The sequence below is a fragment of the Pseudophryne corroboree genome, chromosome 11 (assembly GCF_028390025.1).
Source record: "Pseudophryne corroboree isolate aPseCor3 chromosome 11, aPseCor3.hap2, whole genome shotgun sequence".
NCBI classification, from domain to species: Eukaryota; Metazoa; Chordata; class Amphibia; order Anura; family Myobatrachidae; genus Pseudophryne; species Pseudophryne corroboree.
Window position 1 is genome coordinate 329719947 of NC_086454.1, and position 17296 is coordinate 329737242.

The window sequence follows — 17296 nt, forward strand, 5'->3', positions numbered from 1 at the left end:
CACACACAGCCTAAACCTAACCCTCAACCCCACAGCCTAAACCGAAACCCCCCACACACAGCCTAAACCTAACCCTCAACCCCAGTCTAAACCTAAACCCCCCACACACAGCCTAAACCTAACCCTCAACACCACAGCCTAAACCTAACCCTCAACCCCACAGCCTAAACCTAAACCCCCCACACAAAGCCTAAACCTAACCCTCAACTCCACAGCCTAAACCTAACCCTCAACTCCACAGCCTAAACCTAACCCTCAACCCCACAGCCTAAACCTAATCCTCAACCCCACAGCCTAAACCTAACCCCCCACACACAGCCTAAACCTAACCGTCAACCCCACAGCCTAAACTGAAACCCCCCCACACAGCCTAAACCTAACCCTCAACCCCACAGCCTAAACCTAAACCACCCACACACAGCCTAAACCTAACCCTCAACCCCACAGCCTAAACCTAAACCCCCCACACACAGCCCAAACCTAACCCTCAACCCCACAGCCTAAACCTAAACCTAACCCCCCACACACAGCCTAAACCTAACCGTCAACCCCACAGCCTAAACTGAAACCCCCCCACACAGCCTAAACCTAACCCTCAACCCCACAGCCTAAACCTAAACCACCCACACACAGCCTAAACCTAACCCTCAACCCCACAGCCTAAACCTAAACCCACCACACACAGCCTAAACCTAACCCTCAACCCCACAGCCTAAACCGAAACCCCCCACACACAGCCTAAACCTAACCCTCAACCCCACAGTCTAAACCTAAACCCCCCACACACAGCCTAAACCTAACCCTCAACACCACAGCCTAAACCTAACCCTCAACACCACAGCCTAAACCTAACCCTCAACCCCACAGCCTAAACCTAACCCTCAACCCCACAGCCTAAACCTAACCCTCAACCCCACAGCCTAAACCTAACCCTCAACCCCACAGCCTAAACCTAACCCTCAACCCCACAGCCTAAACCTAAACCCCCCACACAAAGCCTAAACCTAACCCTCAACTCCACAGCCTAAACCTAACCCTCAACTCCACAGCCTAAACCTAACCCTCAACCCCACAGCCTAAACCTAATCCTCAACCCCACAGCCTAAACCTAACCCCCCACACACAGCCTAAACCTAACCGTCAACCCCACAGCCTAAACTGAAACCCCCCCACACAGCCTAAACCTAACCCTCAGCCCCACAGCCTAAACCTAAACCACCCACACACAGCCTAAACCTAACCCTCAACCCCACAGCCTAAACCTAAACCCCCCACACACAGCCCAAACCTAACCCTCAACCCCACAGCCTAAACCTAAACCTAACCCCCCACACAGCCTAAACCTAACCCTCAACCCCACAGCCTAAACCTAACCCCCCCCCCCCCCCACACACACACACACAGCCTAACCCTAACCTCCCCGGGATACTTACAATCAGGGTCCCACCTGTCGGGGATGCCGTCATCGCTATTCTGACAGGTGTTGGGATTCCAGCGCTGGCATTATGACTGTCGTGATCCCGAGCGCCGAGATCCCAACTACATCCCGGGAACTGTAACTCAGTCATTGGTCCACTGGCAATAATAGTAACTGACCGATGAGTGAAAATGAATGTGTATAGAACACATTCATTTTCACTCATCGGTCAGTTACTATTATTGCCAGTGGACCAATGACTGAGTTACAGTTCCCGTCACATATTTTTTGTAAGGTGCAACAACAAACACTTATTTTCTGAAAATGTTCAGAATTCCGCTTTTGACCAGAGTAACACTTCAAGCACCATGGGACAAAAAAAGCAGCCGTGCCAGTTGCGGAAAGCGCTGATGTTCCTGTGATATGAAAGCAATCTATATTCCCAGTCACATGGAAACAAAAACACACTAGGTTAGGGTATTTTTTTGTTGTTTTAGTCAGAAGTCAATAAAGCTAGCAGCATGTGTTTGAAATGTTGCAGGAAAACCACACAAACACGGAGAACATACAAACTCCACACAAATGGTGAGGAATTGCGCTCATGACCACTACACAATCAGTGCTGCCCTACAATATACTGCAATACAAAGGGCAGGTGAGAGCGACTACTATGGAGTATGTGTCACTATACTGGGAGGGTGTTGCACAGATACAGAAGCAAGAGCCGCAGGTTATATTACAGAGCACAAATTATCTAGAAACAGCTGTTTATATCCGAGGGAAGCTGAGACTAGTATATAATGTATGTAAGCCAGTGCCAAGAGTAATGATCGGGTAGAGTAATAAATGAGATTAGGGATATGGCTGGTCATGTATAATGAATGCAACCCTAAGTATACTGCCAGTCCGCACAGGTGGAATGTTGCACTGAAGGAATGGGGGAATGGGAGAACCCGGAGTATTAATGCACTGAGGTGTACGGAGACCTCCAACTGTCATCCCAAAAAGAACACATTTACAAATAGATTCAATGGGGGTATTCAATTGTTTGAAAAGTCAGTTGGGAGTCTGTGTTTTCCTATCTAATAGACAGGAAAAAAACAGACACCCAACCAACTTTTCAAACAATTGAATTCCACCCAATGAATGCAAAAAACAAACAAACAAACAAACAAACAAACAAACAAACTGTGATTTATATATAGCAATGACATGGTTTTTGGTCGCACTTCAACCTGATTCTCTCCATTATCCCTAGAAATGCGATGCAAACACATACATGCACTCAGCACACCTAACACTCATCAAATATCCCTATATAGACACCTGTCTGCGTTACCGGGAAGAAGCCTGTGAGGTGGGATGGTCTGGGTCAGAGGAGAGAGTCTGCATCAGTAGCAGCAGGCAGTGATCTGCTACTCACACGCATCCAGGTTACAGGGAACAGACAGGGATCTTCAATGCAATGGAAGTGATATTAGGAGACACAACCAACATCAGTACAGACTGATCAGGGAATGTATCTCAGTGTTCAGGGGCCTCATGACTTGCAAAGACCACTGTACAACTCCTGGGATTAGCCATTCTATGATCACATGGAATCATCTGGTGCCTCAGTGAGTATAGAGACCCCTTGCACTGTATCAATATACACCCCTCCAAAATCAACTGGCAAATTTCCTGCAATGTACCCTAGCAACGGCACTGGAACACCTGGCAACAGCATACAGAGACACATACTGTAGAGTCACATAATATAATATCTCCCCACCTTCCTCACCATATAGGTTACTCTCTAAGTCAGGCTTTCCCAACCACGGTCCTCGAGGCACACCAACAGTGCAGGTTTTAGTGATATCCAGGCTGCAGCACAGATGATTAAATCAAAATAACTGAGCTACTAATTAAGTCACCTGTGCTGCAGCCTGGATATCACTAAAACATGCACTGTTGGTGTGCCTTGAGGACCGTGGTTGGGAAAGCCTGCTCTAAGTCATCACTTGCCCCTTCCCTCCTATTTTCCATTGTGACAGCTGGACAACACAGTGGCTTCAAGCCCCACCCACCTGCTCAGACTCCACCCTCTCCTCCTCATCTACAGGTACAAATAATGGTCAGGGCCCCCTTGGAATGGCAGGCCCAGGGCACCTGCCTCCTTTTTAATTTGGCTTTTGTGCACAGGTTTGTTAAAATGATCTAATTTGGTCAAATCAGACTATGGTCTTGATTATGAATTGAGTATAAGGATGTCATTTGCATATAAGCAAAGACGCGTCTCCAACCCTTGCGTATACGGAGTTACAAACATATTAAGATAAATGAAACTGTAAATCGAGCGCACAGATGCGTCTGGAGCAAAGATGCAATAATCGTCATCGCTCCTAGTTATGTCGGTGCAAAAATGTACAGCTGGTAGCAAATGTACGTCAGATGCGGCCTCTTAAGAAGGTGTGCTTACATGCTACACCCAGTTGCCAAAATGATATAAATCCAAAGTAATTTCTTAAAAAGAAAAACATACAAAAAAAAAAAAAAAAAAAAGCATCAGCCAGTATCTGTGGCTGAATTGCTGATGACCAGATTTGTCAACTTTGACCTATGTGGAGGCAAATGTGGCTTCCCTCAGAACGTCTACACTACAATGAACGCGTGTGGCCGGCGTTAATTCCATATATTACAATGTATATATCCCTGTACAATCTGTGTATATCGGGTTAATAGCTCTAGGGGGCGGCTGAAAGCCGGGCTGTTTCTACCTCAGGCAGCCATTGATCCTGGATCACATTTGCAGCCTGATCTGTTTATTCTGTGTTGGACAAACAATGGGGAAATGGGAGGCGACAGCAAAGCACTGAATCCTGACTGACAGAGAAGAGGGGACTCCAGCAACAAAGGGTGAGGAAATGGCTGTGACACTCACATCTGTGACTGGGACTCTGCATCTGTCCACACAAAGGTCAGACGGACCAGGGACAACCCCCAGTGAATAGAAGGACATGGAGCATTCTATTGCAGCATGAAAGCTTAAGCACTGACCCCACAGAGCTTGCAATCAAATGGTATAATAGAGGCCCAAAACCAAGATTTATGTATATACATGTACCTCACTGAGGCCCTCATATACAGGTTTCTTTATATAGGGAGAAACTCAATTTCTCCAGTAAAAACAGGGGTTCTCCGTATATGTACTGTACCAAGCACCTCCATTCTCTGGGGCAAACCTATTTTAGGAAGATTAGGATGGTGGCAGCTGAGGGCCTGTACAGGAAAAAAATGGTTTATTATCTGAATAAAAAAAAAATTTAATGAAGCAAAAATACTTAAAACTTTTTTTTCAACTTTTTTTTTTTTTTTTTTTTACATTTGTTTTCCTTTTTGTTTTTTGTTAAGCAAAGTAGAACTGAACGCCCAAGTCCCAGTTTCCAGTTTTAATGGGCATGCATGACCAGGAGAGCTGGGTCACGCATGTGCAGAGGCTCCGTGTACTGGCTGGCGAAGCTGAATGAACCGGCTAGTATCGCCGCGGTGCTAGGTATAACTCACCTGCACTGGCCCAAAAAAATTTTGGGGTTAAACTTGATGAGAATTTTTTTTTTTTTTTGCGATCAATGTTATAAGCGTCGATAAGACCTGCAGTGCCAAGCAAATGTAAAGTGTGGACAGATTTTTGGGAGAGGGGGGCACAGCTGAACCGGGATGCATTCAATTTACCTACAATCAAAATCCCGACATGGTCAAAATCACAACATTTAAAATACAGACAAGGTCAAAATACAGACATTTAAAATGTCGACAGGTCAAAAAGTTGACCGTTTTCATGATTTTTTTCATTGAAACCGACTTGTTCATACTTTACCATCCCAGTGGCTCTGGAGGGGGAATATAATAGTGTGCCCGAAGCACGTCGACATACACACAAAAAAATAAGAATTTACTTACCAATAATTCTATTTCTCGGAGTCCGTAGTGGATGCTGGGGTTCCTGAAAGGACCATGGGGAATAGCGGCTCCGCAGGAGACAGGGCACAAAAAAGTAAAGCTTTTACCAGATCAGGTGGTGTGCACTGGCTCCTCCCCCTATGACCCTCCTCCAGACTCCAGTTAGGTACTGTGCCCGGACGAGCGTACACAATAAGGGAGGCAATTTGAATCCCGGGTAAGACTCATACCAGCCACACCAATCACACCGTACAACTCGTGATCTAAACCCAGTTAACAGCATGATAACAGAGGAGCCTCTAGAAAAGATGGCTCACTACAGCAATAACCCGATTTTTTGGTAACAATAACTATGTACCAGCATTGCAGACAATCCGCACTTGGGATGGGCGCCCAGCATCCACTACGGACTCCGAGAAATAGAATTATCGGTAAGTAAATTCTTATTTTCTCTATCGTCCTAGTGGATGCTGGGGTTCCTGAAAGGACCATGGGGATTATACCAAAGCTCCCAAACGGGCGGGAGAGTGCGGATGACTCTGCAGCACCGAATGAGAGAATTCCAAGTCCTCTTTTGCCAGGGTATCAAATTTGTAGAATTTTACAAACGTGTTTTCCCCCGACCACGTAGCTGCTCGGCAGAATTGTAATGCCGAGACCCCTCGGGCAGCCGCCCAAGATGAGCCCACCTTCCTTGTGGAATGGGCCTTAACAGATTTAGGCTGTGGCAGGCCTGCCACAGAATGAGCAAGTTGAATTGTGTTACAAATCCAACGAGCAATCGTCTGCTTAGAAGCAGGGGCACCCAACTTGTTGGGTGCATATAGTATCAACAGCGAGTCAGATTTTCTGACTTCAGCCGTCCTTGAAATGTATATTTTTAAGGCTCTGACAACGTCCAACAACTTGGAGTCCTCCAAGTCGCCAGTGGCCGCAGGCACCACAATAGGTTGGTTCAGGTGAAACGCTGATACCACCTTAGGGAGAAAATGCGGACGAGTCCTCAGTTCTGCCCTATCCGAATGGAAGATTAGATAAGGGCTTTTATAAGATAAAGCCGCCAATTCAGATACTCTCCTGGCGGAAGCCAGGGCCAGTAACATAGTCACTTTCCATGTGAGATATTTAAAATCCACCTTTTTCAATGGTTCAAACCAATGGGATTTGAGGAAATCTAAAACTACATTTAGATCCCACGGTGCCACCGGAGGCACCACAGGAGGCTGTATATGCAGTACTCCTTTAACAAAAGTCTGTACCTCAGGAACTGAGGCCAATTCTTTTTTGGAAGAATATTGACAGGGCCGAAATTTGAACCTTAATAGATCTCAATTTGAGACCCATAGACAATCCTGATTGTAGGAAATGTAGGAAACGACCCAGTTGAAATTCCTCCGTCGGAACACTCCGATCCTCGCACCACGCGACATATTTTCGCCAAATGCGGTGATAATGTTTCGCGGTGACTTCCTTCCTTGCCTTAATCAAGGTAGGAATGACTTCTTCTGGAATGCCTTTCCCTTTTAGGATCTGGCGTTCAACCGCCATGCCGTCAAACGCAGCCGCGGTAAGTCTTGAAAGAGACAGGGACCCTGTTGTAGCAGGTCCCTTCTCAGAAGTAGAGGGCACGGGTCGTCCGTGACCAACTCTTGAAGTTCCGGGTACCAAGTCCTTCTTGGCCAATCCGGAGCCACTAGTATTGTTCTTACTCCTCCTCACCGTATAATCTTCAATACCTTTGGTATGAGAGGCAGAGGAGGAAACACATATACTGATTTGTACACCCAAGGTGTTACCAGTGCGTCCACAGCTATTGCCTGTGGATCTCTTGACCTGGCGCAATACTTGTCCAGTTTCTTGTTGAGGCGAGACGCCATCATGTCTACCATTGGTCTTTCCCAACAGTTTATTAGCATGTGGAAGACTTCTGGATGAAGACCCCCCTCTCCCGGGTGAATATCGTGTCTGCTGAGGAAGTCTGCTTCCCAGTTGTCCACGCCCGGGAAGAACACTGCTGACAGTGCTATTACGTGATTCTCCGCCCAGCGAAGAATGTTGGCAGCTTCTGCCATTGCACTCCTGCTTCTTGTGCCGCCCTGTCTGTTTACATGGGCGACCGCCGTGATGTTGTCCGACTGAATCAACACCGGTTTTCCTTGCAGGAGTGGTTCCGCCTGGCTTAGAGCATTTTAGATTGCTCTTAGTACCAGAATGTTTATGTGAAGAGACTTTTCCAGGTTCGTCCATACCCCCTGGAAGTTTCTTCCTTGTGTGACTGCTCCCCAACCTCTCAGGCTGGCGTCCGTGGTCACCAGGATCAAATCCTGTATGCCGAATCTGCGGCCCTCCAATAGATGAGCCTTTTGCAACCACCACAGAAGATATACCCTTGTCCTTGGCGACAGGGTTATTCGCAGGTGCATCTGAGGATGCGACCCTGACCATTTGTCCAACAGATCCCTTTGGAAAATTCTTGCATGGAATCTGCCGAATGGAATTGCTTCGTAAAAAGCCACCATTTTTCCCAGGACTCTTGTGCATTGATGTACAGACACCTTTCCTGGTTTTAGGAGGTTCCTGACAGGTCGGATAACTCCTTGGCTTTTTCCTCGGGAAGAAAAACCTTTTTCTGAACCGTGTCCAGAATCATCCCTAGGAACAGCAGACGTATCGTCGGAAAACAGCTGCGATTCTTGGAATATTTAGAATCCAGTCGTGCCGTCGAAGAACTACTTTAGATAGTGCTCTTCCGACCTCCAACTGTTCTCTGGAACTTGCCCTTTTTAGGTCGTGCAAGTAAGGGATAATTTAGATGCCTTTTTTCTTTGAAGAAACATCTTTTCGGCCATTACCTTGGTAAAAAGGCCCGGGGTGCCGTGGATAATTCAAACGGCATCGTCTGAAACTGATATTGACAGTTCTGTACCACGAACCAGAGGTACCCTTGATGAGAAGGACAAAATTTGGACATGGAGGTAATCCTTGATGTCCAGGGACACCATATAGTCCCCTTTTTTCCGGTTCGCTATCACTGCTCTGAGTGACTTTATCTCGATTTGAACCTTTTATGTAAGTGTTCAAAACATTTTAGATTTAGACTATGTGTCGCCAAGCCGTCTGGCTTCAGTACCACAATATAGTGTGGAAAAATAATACCCTTTTCCTTGTCGTAGGAGGGGTACTTTGATTATCACCTGCTGGATATACAGCTTGTGAATTGTTTCCAATGCTGCCTCCCTGTCGGAGGGAGCCGTTGGTAAAGCAGACTTCAGGAACCTGCGAGGAGAAGATGTCTCGACTCTCCAATCTTTACCCCTGGGATAATACTCGTACGATCTAGGGGTCAACTTGCGAGTGATCCCACTGCGCCCTGAGACTCTTGAGACTACCCCCCCACCTTGAGTCCGCTTGCACGGCCCCAGCGTCATGCTGAGGACTTGGCAGACGCGGTGGAGGGCTTCTTTTCCTGGGAAAGGGCTGCCTGCTGCAGTCTACTTCCCTTACCTCTATGTCTGGGCAGATATGACTGGCCTTTTGCCTGCATGCCCTCATGGGAAAGGAAAGATTGAGGCTGAAAAGACGGTGTCTTTTTTAGCTGAGATGTAACTTGGGGTAAAAAAGGTTGGATTTCCCAGCTGTTGCTGTGGTCCCCAGGTCCGATGGACCGACCCCCAAATAACTCCTTCCCTTTATACAGCAATACTTCCATCTGCCGTATGGGATCTGTATCACCTGACCACTGTCGTGTCCCTGACATCTTCTGGGAGATATGGACAACGCACTTATCTTGATGCCAGAGAGCAAATATCCCTCTGTGCATCTCACATACATATATATAGAATGCATCCTATTAAATGCTCTACATGAATAAAATATTTTCAGTCAGGGAATCCGACCAAGCCAACCCAGCACTGCATCTCCAGGCTGATGGCGATCGCTGGTCGCAGTATAACCACCGTATGTGTGTATATACTTTTTAGGATATTTTTCCAGCTTCCTATCAGCTGGCTCCTTGAGGGCGGCCGTATCTGGAGACGGTAACGCCACTTGATAAGCGTGTGAGTGCCTTATCACCCTAAGGGGTGTTTCCCAACGTACCCTAATTTCTGGCGGGAAAGGGTATAACGCCAATATTTGCTATCGGGGTAACCCTACGCATCATCACACACTTCATTTTATTTTATCTGATTCAGGAAAAACTACAGGTAGTTTTTTCACTCCCACATAATACCCTTTCTTGTGGTACTTGTAGTATCAGAAACACGTAACACCTCCTTCATTGCCCTTAACGTGTGGCCCTAATGAGAAATACGTTTGTTTATTCACCGTCGACACTGTATTCAGTGTCCGTGTCTGTGTCTGTGTCGACCGACTGAGGTAAATGGGCGTTTTTAAAACCCCTGACGGTGTTTCTGAGACGCCTGGACCGGTCCTAATAGATTGTCGGCCGTCTCATGTCGTCAACCGACCTTGCAGCGTGTTGACATTCTCACGTAATTCTCTAAATAAGCCATCCATTCCGGTGTCGACTCCCTAGAGAGTGACATCACCATTACAGGCAATTTCTCCGCCTCCTCACCAACATCGTCCTCATACATGTCGACACACACGTACCGACACACAGCACACACACCGGGAATGCTCTGACAGAGGACAGGACCCACTAGCCCTTTGGGGAGACAGAGGGAGAGTCTGCCAGCACACACCAAAAACGCTATAATTATATAGGGACAACCTTATATAAGTGTTTCTCCCTTATAGCATCTTTTATATATATACAATATCGCCAAAATCAGTGCCCCCCCTCTCTGTTTTAACCCTGTTTCTGTAGTGCAGTGCAGGGGAGAGCCTGGGAGCCTTCTCTCCAGCTTTTCTGTGAGAGAAAATGGCGCTGTGTGCTGAGGAGATAGGCCCCGCCCCTTTTTCGGCGGGCTCGTCTCCCGCTATTTTTGAAGTTAGGCAGGGGTTAAATATCTCCATATAGCCTCTGTGGGCTATATGTGAGGTATTTTTTGCCTCTAATAAGGTTTTTATTTGCCTCTCAGAGCGCCCCCCCCAGCGCTCTGCACCCTCAGTGACTGTTGTGTGAAGTGTGCTGAGAGGAAAATGGCGCACAGCTGCAGTGCTGTGCGCTACCTTTATGAAGACTCAGGAGTCTTCAGCCGCCGATTTTGGACCTCTTCTCTCTTCAGCGTCTGCAAGGGGGCCGGCGGCGCGGCTCCGGTGACCATCCAGGCTGTACCTGTGATCGTCCCTCTGGAGCTAGTGTCCAGTAGCCAAGCAGCAAATCCACTCTGCACGCAGGTGAGTTCACTACTTCTCCCCTAAGTCCCTCGTTGCAGTGATCCTGTTGCCAGCAGGACTCACTGTAAAGTAAAAAACCTAAGCTAAACTTTCTCTAAGCAGCTCTTTAGGAGAGCCACCTAGATTGCACCCTTCTCGTTCGGGCACAAAATCTAACTGGAGTCTGGAGGAGGGTCATAGGGGGAGGAGCCAGTGCACACCACCTGATCTGGTAAAAGCTTTACTTTTTTGTGCCCTGTCTCCTGCGGAGCCGCTATTCCCCATGGTCCTTTCAGGAACCCCAGCATCCACTAGGACGATAGAGAAATAAATAAAAACTTGTGTCGGTTTTTTGATCTGTCAACATTTTAAATGTCGGTATTTTGACCGTCGGCCAGTTATCGGGATTTTGATTGTAGGTATTTTATACTACACCCAGCTCAACCATTCGCTTGTTATATGCATCAGTAACCAGTACTTTTCATATATGCATGCAATGTCATACACACACATACTGCAGGTTCTGCACATTTCAAAATCTATTTTCCCGAGACTGTGCCAGTGCGTGGAAATGAAAAGAAATCCTAGATCTCTCCTCTGAGCGTGCGTTCCAGCCTCCTGTTCATCTGTGGTGTACTCGCAGATTCCATTAAAATCCGCACCCCACCTTCCCTTGATGGAGCCGCTTCTCTTGAGAAAAAAGCATTACATCATCCCGCTATTTATATCCCCAATCCAATTCACCGGGGTAAACAAGATGAGCATGTGTGTGTGTGTGTGGTGGGGGGAGGTGGCACGGGGACACTGGGGATTGATAAGCAGGGAGCGAGATGACAAGATGTAGAGATCAGTGGGTGACGTCTCCTCAGCTTGTGATGGAGCAGACTGGCTGGCTAATTAGTAGGAGCCAGATGTGAAACGGAACGTCTCCCTATAGTGGCACATTAGCCTGAAATGGAGGTTCTGCTAATAAAAACTGCTACCGCATCTATTTACGGGGAGCAATATCCATTAATGAAAGCACATTTGCTTGACAATGACTGGTGAGGGGGAGGGGGGGGGGGGGGGGGGGGGGGGGGCGGCGGCAAATCATGATTTTATAGCACATCATATGCAAATGTACGCCGATGCAAGACCTGGACAGCTTTCACATCATTCAGCAAGAGAGGAGGAAAGGAACGGTAACATTTAGCCCGGAGCGCGCCAGAAAACCGCCGTGTTTAAAAATGAGTAGCCGCAAGATGCCGGCCTGATTTTTGTAGTGTAATTAATACAAATAATCAGATGTGATGTTTGCCAGAAAGAAAATGCTATGTAAATTAGAGGTGGCTGCGGTGGGCGAGATAGCCGCAATCGCAGCTACTGAATCTGGCCAGTCAGACTGTTTAAAAATAAAAGAGCAGTGTAGCCTTCCACTTCTATAACAGCCCTGCGCTATTCAACATCAGGTCCAGTCCTTTGGGGGGATTTTTTGATTTGCCGGCGGTCACTTGACCAACCGCGGCATCCAGACACTGAAGAAGCCGATATTGGAGGAGGGTATTTCTATCCCCCCACACTAACCCACTGGGGGTGTCGGCTATGGCTAACCTTTGGTCGGTGGCGGCAACGGCTTACCCTCCCTCCTAGTGCCTAACTCCCCCGGGCCCTAAGCCTAAAGGGCCCCATACACTACAACGATCTCGTGTCGGAGGTGATCGCACGCAATCACCCCGGCAGCCTCCCAGGGGGCAGGATCGGCCAAGATACATCGGATGCTGCCCATTTGCATACGATATATCTTGCCGATCCTGGGCGATCCCAAGCCATGCCCACAGGTCGGACCAGATTGAATGTGCAGCACATCCAATCTGGAGGATCCGATCCGATGCTCACGGGAACGTGCAGCGGATCGGATCGGTTCGGGAACACCTCTAAAATGCCCCATTTCAGCCGATATATCGGGCCGAATGCCCGAATTGGGCTGAAATCGGGCATTATAGCTCTAGTGTATGGGGCCCTTAAGCCTGAACCCCGATACTCACCTGTCTGTGATCTGGTGTCTGTCACATGACCGCCGGCATTCCGACAGCGGAGATGCTGAACGCTTTCCCTTGGGGGAACTGGGTGGTTAGAAAAAACAAATATGTGGCCCCTTATAGTTAAAATAATAGACTTGTGCCTCCACTGAATTAAAAAAATAGAAATGTCACCTATAAAATGATTTAAAAATAAAAACCTTACCTTAATGCTTCACTGTTCTTCTGTTCCTGGCTTGATTCACTTTATGTCAAAGAGAAGCGGTGGAACGAGAAAAACACATTGAACGGACCCAAAATGGCTGCTCAAAGATTTAAACTCAGGCTGTCCAGCTAGATATTAGCCAGACAGCCAATAAGGAGATATGTGCTATCTTCTAGATAAGATACAGCCAATCAGGAGCTAAGCAGTGCTATCTTCTAGATAAGATACAGCCAATCAGGAGCTAGGGAGATCCTGACTACGCCCCCTCAACAACTCCCCCCACATGAGGACAGGACCTGTTGCTGCAGAGCACAGGCCTATTATACAACTGGAGGGTGGGACTAGAGTTTTTTTTATATCTTTATCATTTTTAATATGCCGACATGTTCGGAATGTTGACATTCAATAACTGGTTTTAGCCAAATTAGGGTTAGCCTATGGCTGCGGTTATGACATCTATGGAAAACTGCACGGTAGACATGCCGACAGTTGACATATGACATGTCGGCCTCCCGCCCACATTCTGATTGTCGACTTTTTATACCACACACCATAATTTTCACGGAAATAAGCTGCATTTTAAAATAAAACTATAACCCTCATACCCAAGAAGTGTCCTAGATCTTCTAAGGTTACAAAAACACCCTCAAAATACTAGCATGGTTTATCTCAGATCATTGGGAAAATAAAAAAATAAGAATTTACTTACCGATAATTCTATTTCTCGGAGTCCGTAGTGGATGCTGGGGTTCCTGAAAGGACCATGGGGAATAGCGGCTCCGCAGGAGACAGGGCACAAAAGTAAAGCTTTTACAGGTCAGGTGGTGTGTACTGGCTCCTCCCCCTATGACCCTCCTCCAGACTCCAGTTAGGTACTGTGCCCGGACGAGCGTACACAATAAGGGAGGATTTTGAATCCCGGGTAAGACTCATACCAGCCACACCAATCACACCGTACAACTTGTGATCTAAACCCAGTTAACAGTATGATAACAGAGGAGCCTCTGAAAGATGGCTTCCTAAACAATAACCCGAATTAGTTAACAATAACTATGTACAAGTATTGCAGATAATCCGCACTTGGGATGGGCGCCCAGCATCCACTACGGACTCCGAGAAATAGAATTATCGGTAAGTAAATTCTTATTTTCTCTATCGTCCTAAGTGGATGCTGGGGTTCCTGAAAGGACCATGGGGATTATACCAAAGCTCCCAAACGGGCGGGAGAGTGCGGATGACTCTGCAGCACCGAATGAGAGAACTCCAGGTCCTCCTTTGCCAGGGTATCAAATTTGTAAAAATTTACAAACGTGTTCTCCCCTGACCACGTAGCTGCTCGGCAGAGTTGTAATGCCGAGACCCCTCGGGCAGCCGCCCAAGATGAGCCCACCTTCCTTGCGGAATGGGCCTTAACAGATTTAGGCTGTGGCAGGCCTGCCACAGAATGTACAAGTTGAATTTTGTTACAAATCCAACGAGCAATCGACTGCTTAGAAGCAGGTGCACCCAACTTGTTGGGTGCATACAGTATAAACAGCGAGTCAGATTTTCTGACTCCAGCCGTCCTTTAAATGTATATTTTTAAGGCTCTGACAACGTCCAACAACTTGGAGTCCTTCAAGTCGTCTGTAGCCGCAGGCACTACAATAGGCTGGTTCAGGTGAAACGCTGATACCACCTTAGGGAGAAAATGCGGACGCGTCCGCAGCTCTGCCCTATGTCGAATGGAAAATTAAATAAGGGCTTTTATAAAACAAAGCCGCCAGTTCAGATACTCTCCCGGCCGAAGCCAGGGCCAGTAACATAGTCACTTTCCATGTGAGATATTTCAAATCCACATTCTTTAGTGGTTCAAACCAATTGGATTTGAGGAAATCTAAAACTACATTTAGATCCCACGGTGCCACCTTAGGCACCACAGGAGGCTGTATATGCAGTACTCCTTTGATAAAAATCTGGACCTCAGGGACTGAGGCCAATTCTTTTTGGAAGAATATTGATAGGGCCGAAATTTGAACCTTAATAGATCCCAATTTGAGACCCATAGACAATCCTGATTGCAGGAAATGTAGGAAAACGACCCAGTTGAAATTCCTCCATCGGAGCACTCCGCTGCTCGCACCACGCAACATATTTTCGCCAAATACGGCGATAATGCTTCGCGGTGACTTCCTTCCTCGCCTTTATCAAGGTAGGAATGACTTCTTCTGGAATGCCTTTTCCTTTTAGGATCTGGCATTCAAACGCCATGCCGTCAAACGCAGCCGCGGTAAGTCTTGAAAAAGACAAGGACCCTGCTGAAGCAGGTCCCTTCTCAGAAGTAGAGGCCACGGATCGTCCGTGACCATCTCTTGAAGTTCCGGGTACCAAGCCCTTCTTGGCCAATCCGGAGCCACTAGTCTTACTCCTCTTTGCCGTATAATCCTCAATACCTTTGGTATGAGAGGCAGAGGAGGAAACACATATACCGACTGGTACACCCAAGGTGTTACCAGCGCGTCCACAGCTATTGCCTGCGGATCTCTTGACCTGGCGCAATACCTGTCCAGTGTTTTGTTGAGGCGAGACGCCATCATGTCCACCATTGGTTTTACCCAACGGTTTAATAGCATGTGGAAAACTTCTGGATGAAGTCCCCACTCTCCCGGGTGAAGGTCGTGTCTGCTGAGGAAGTCTGCTTCCCAGTTGTCCACGCCCGGGATGAATACTGCTGACAGTGCTATCACGTGATTCTCCGCCCAGCGAAGGATCCTGGCAGCTTCTGCCATTGCCCTCCTGCTTCTTGTGCCGCCCTGTCTGTTTACATGGGCGACTGCCGTGATGTTGTCCGACTGGATCAACACCGGTCTTCCTTGAAGCAGAGGTTCCGCCTGGCTTAGAGCATTGTAGATTGCTCTTAGTTCCAGAATGCTTATGTGAAGAGACTTTTTCAGGCTCGACCACACTCCCTGGAAATTTCTTCCCTGTGTGACTGCTCCCCAGCCTCTCAGGCTGGCATCCGTGGTCACCAGGATCCAATCCTGCATGCCGAATCTGCGGCCCTCCAATAGATGAGCCTCCTGCAACCACCACAGAAGGGATACCCTTGTCCTCGGCGACAGGGTTATCCGCAGGTGCATCTGAAGATGCGACCCTGACCATTTGTCCAACAGATCCCTTTGCATGGAATCTGCCGAAAGGGATTGCTTCGTAAGAAGCTACCATTTTTTCCCAGGACTCTTGTGCATTGATGTACAGACACCTTTCCTGGTTTTAGGAGGTTCCTGACCAGGTCAGATAACTCCTTGGCTTTTTCTTCGGGAAGAAAAACCTTTTTCTGAACTGTGTCCAGAATCATCCCCAGGAACAGCAGACGAGTTGTCGGCATTAATTGGGATTTTGGAATATTCAGAATCCATCCGTGCTGCTTTAGCACCTCTTGAGATAGTGCTAAACCCATCTCTAGCTGTTCTCTGGACCTTGCCCTTATTAGGAGATCGTCCAAGTATGGGATAATTAATACGCCTTTTCTTCGAAGAAGAAATATTATCTCGGCCATTACCTTTGTAAAGACCCGAGGTGCCGTGGACAAACCAAACGGCAGCGTCTGAAACTGATAGTGACAGTTTTGTACAACGAACCTGAGGTACCCCTGGTGTGAGGGGTAATTGGAACGTGGAGATACGCATCCTTGATGTCCAAGGATACCATAAAGTCCCCTTTTTCCAGGTTCGCTATCACTGCTCTGAGTGACTCCATCTTGAACTTGAACTTCTTTATGTACAGGTTCAAGGACTTCAGATTTAGAATAGGCCTTACCGAGCCATCCGGCTTCGGTACCACAAAAAGAGTGGAATAATACCCCTTCCCTTGTTGTAGAAGAGGTACCTTGACTATCACCTGCTGAGAATACAGCTTGTGAATGGCTTCCAAAACCGTCTCCCTTTCTGAGGGGGACGTTGGTAAAGCAGACTTCAGGAAACGGCGAGGTGGCTCTGTCTCTAATTTCAACCTGTACCCCTGAGATATTATCTGCAGGATCCAGGGATTTACCTGCGAGTGAGCCCACTGCGCGCTGTAATTCTTGAGACGACCGCCTACCGCCCCCGAGTCCGCTTGCGAAGCCCCAGCGTCATGCTGAGGCTTTTGTAGAAGCCGGGGAGGGCTTCTGTTCCTGGGAAGGAGCTGCCTGTTGCTGTCTCTTCCCTCGTCCTCTGCCTCGTGGCAGATATGAATAGCCCTTTGCTCTCTTATTTTTAAAGGAACGAAAGGGCTGCGGTTGAAAAGTCGGTGCCTTTTTCTGTTGGGGAGTGACTTGAGGTAGAAAGGTGGATTTCCCGGCCGTAGCCGTGGCCACCAAATCCGATAGACCGACCCCAAATAACTCCTCTACGCATCGCCTGTCCACTGTCGTGTCCATAAAGCTCTTCTGGCCGAAATGGACATAGCACTTAC

The 17296-nt window shown here is 47.6% G+C and overlaps 1 protein-coding gene across 3 annotated transcripts in view; it reads right to left on the minus strand.

The window, feature by feature from the left end:
* BCAR1 (BCAR1 scaffold protein, Cas family member) overlaps positions 1-17296 on the minus strand; it is a 153088-nt gene that overhangs the window by 49327 nt on the left and 86465 nt on the right. The window contains exon 1 of one of the 3 annotated variants that reach the window (XM_063945749.1): positions 3198-3238. The exons of the other annotated variants lie outside the window; for them this stretch is intronic. Coding sequence (XP_063801819.1) covers positions 3198-3200 — 3 coding nt within the window. The 5' untranslated portion in view covers positions 3201-3238. Of the gene's footprint in view, positions 1-3197; positions 3239-17296 lie in introns of those variants that run through there. 3 annotated transcript variants of the gene reach the window in all.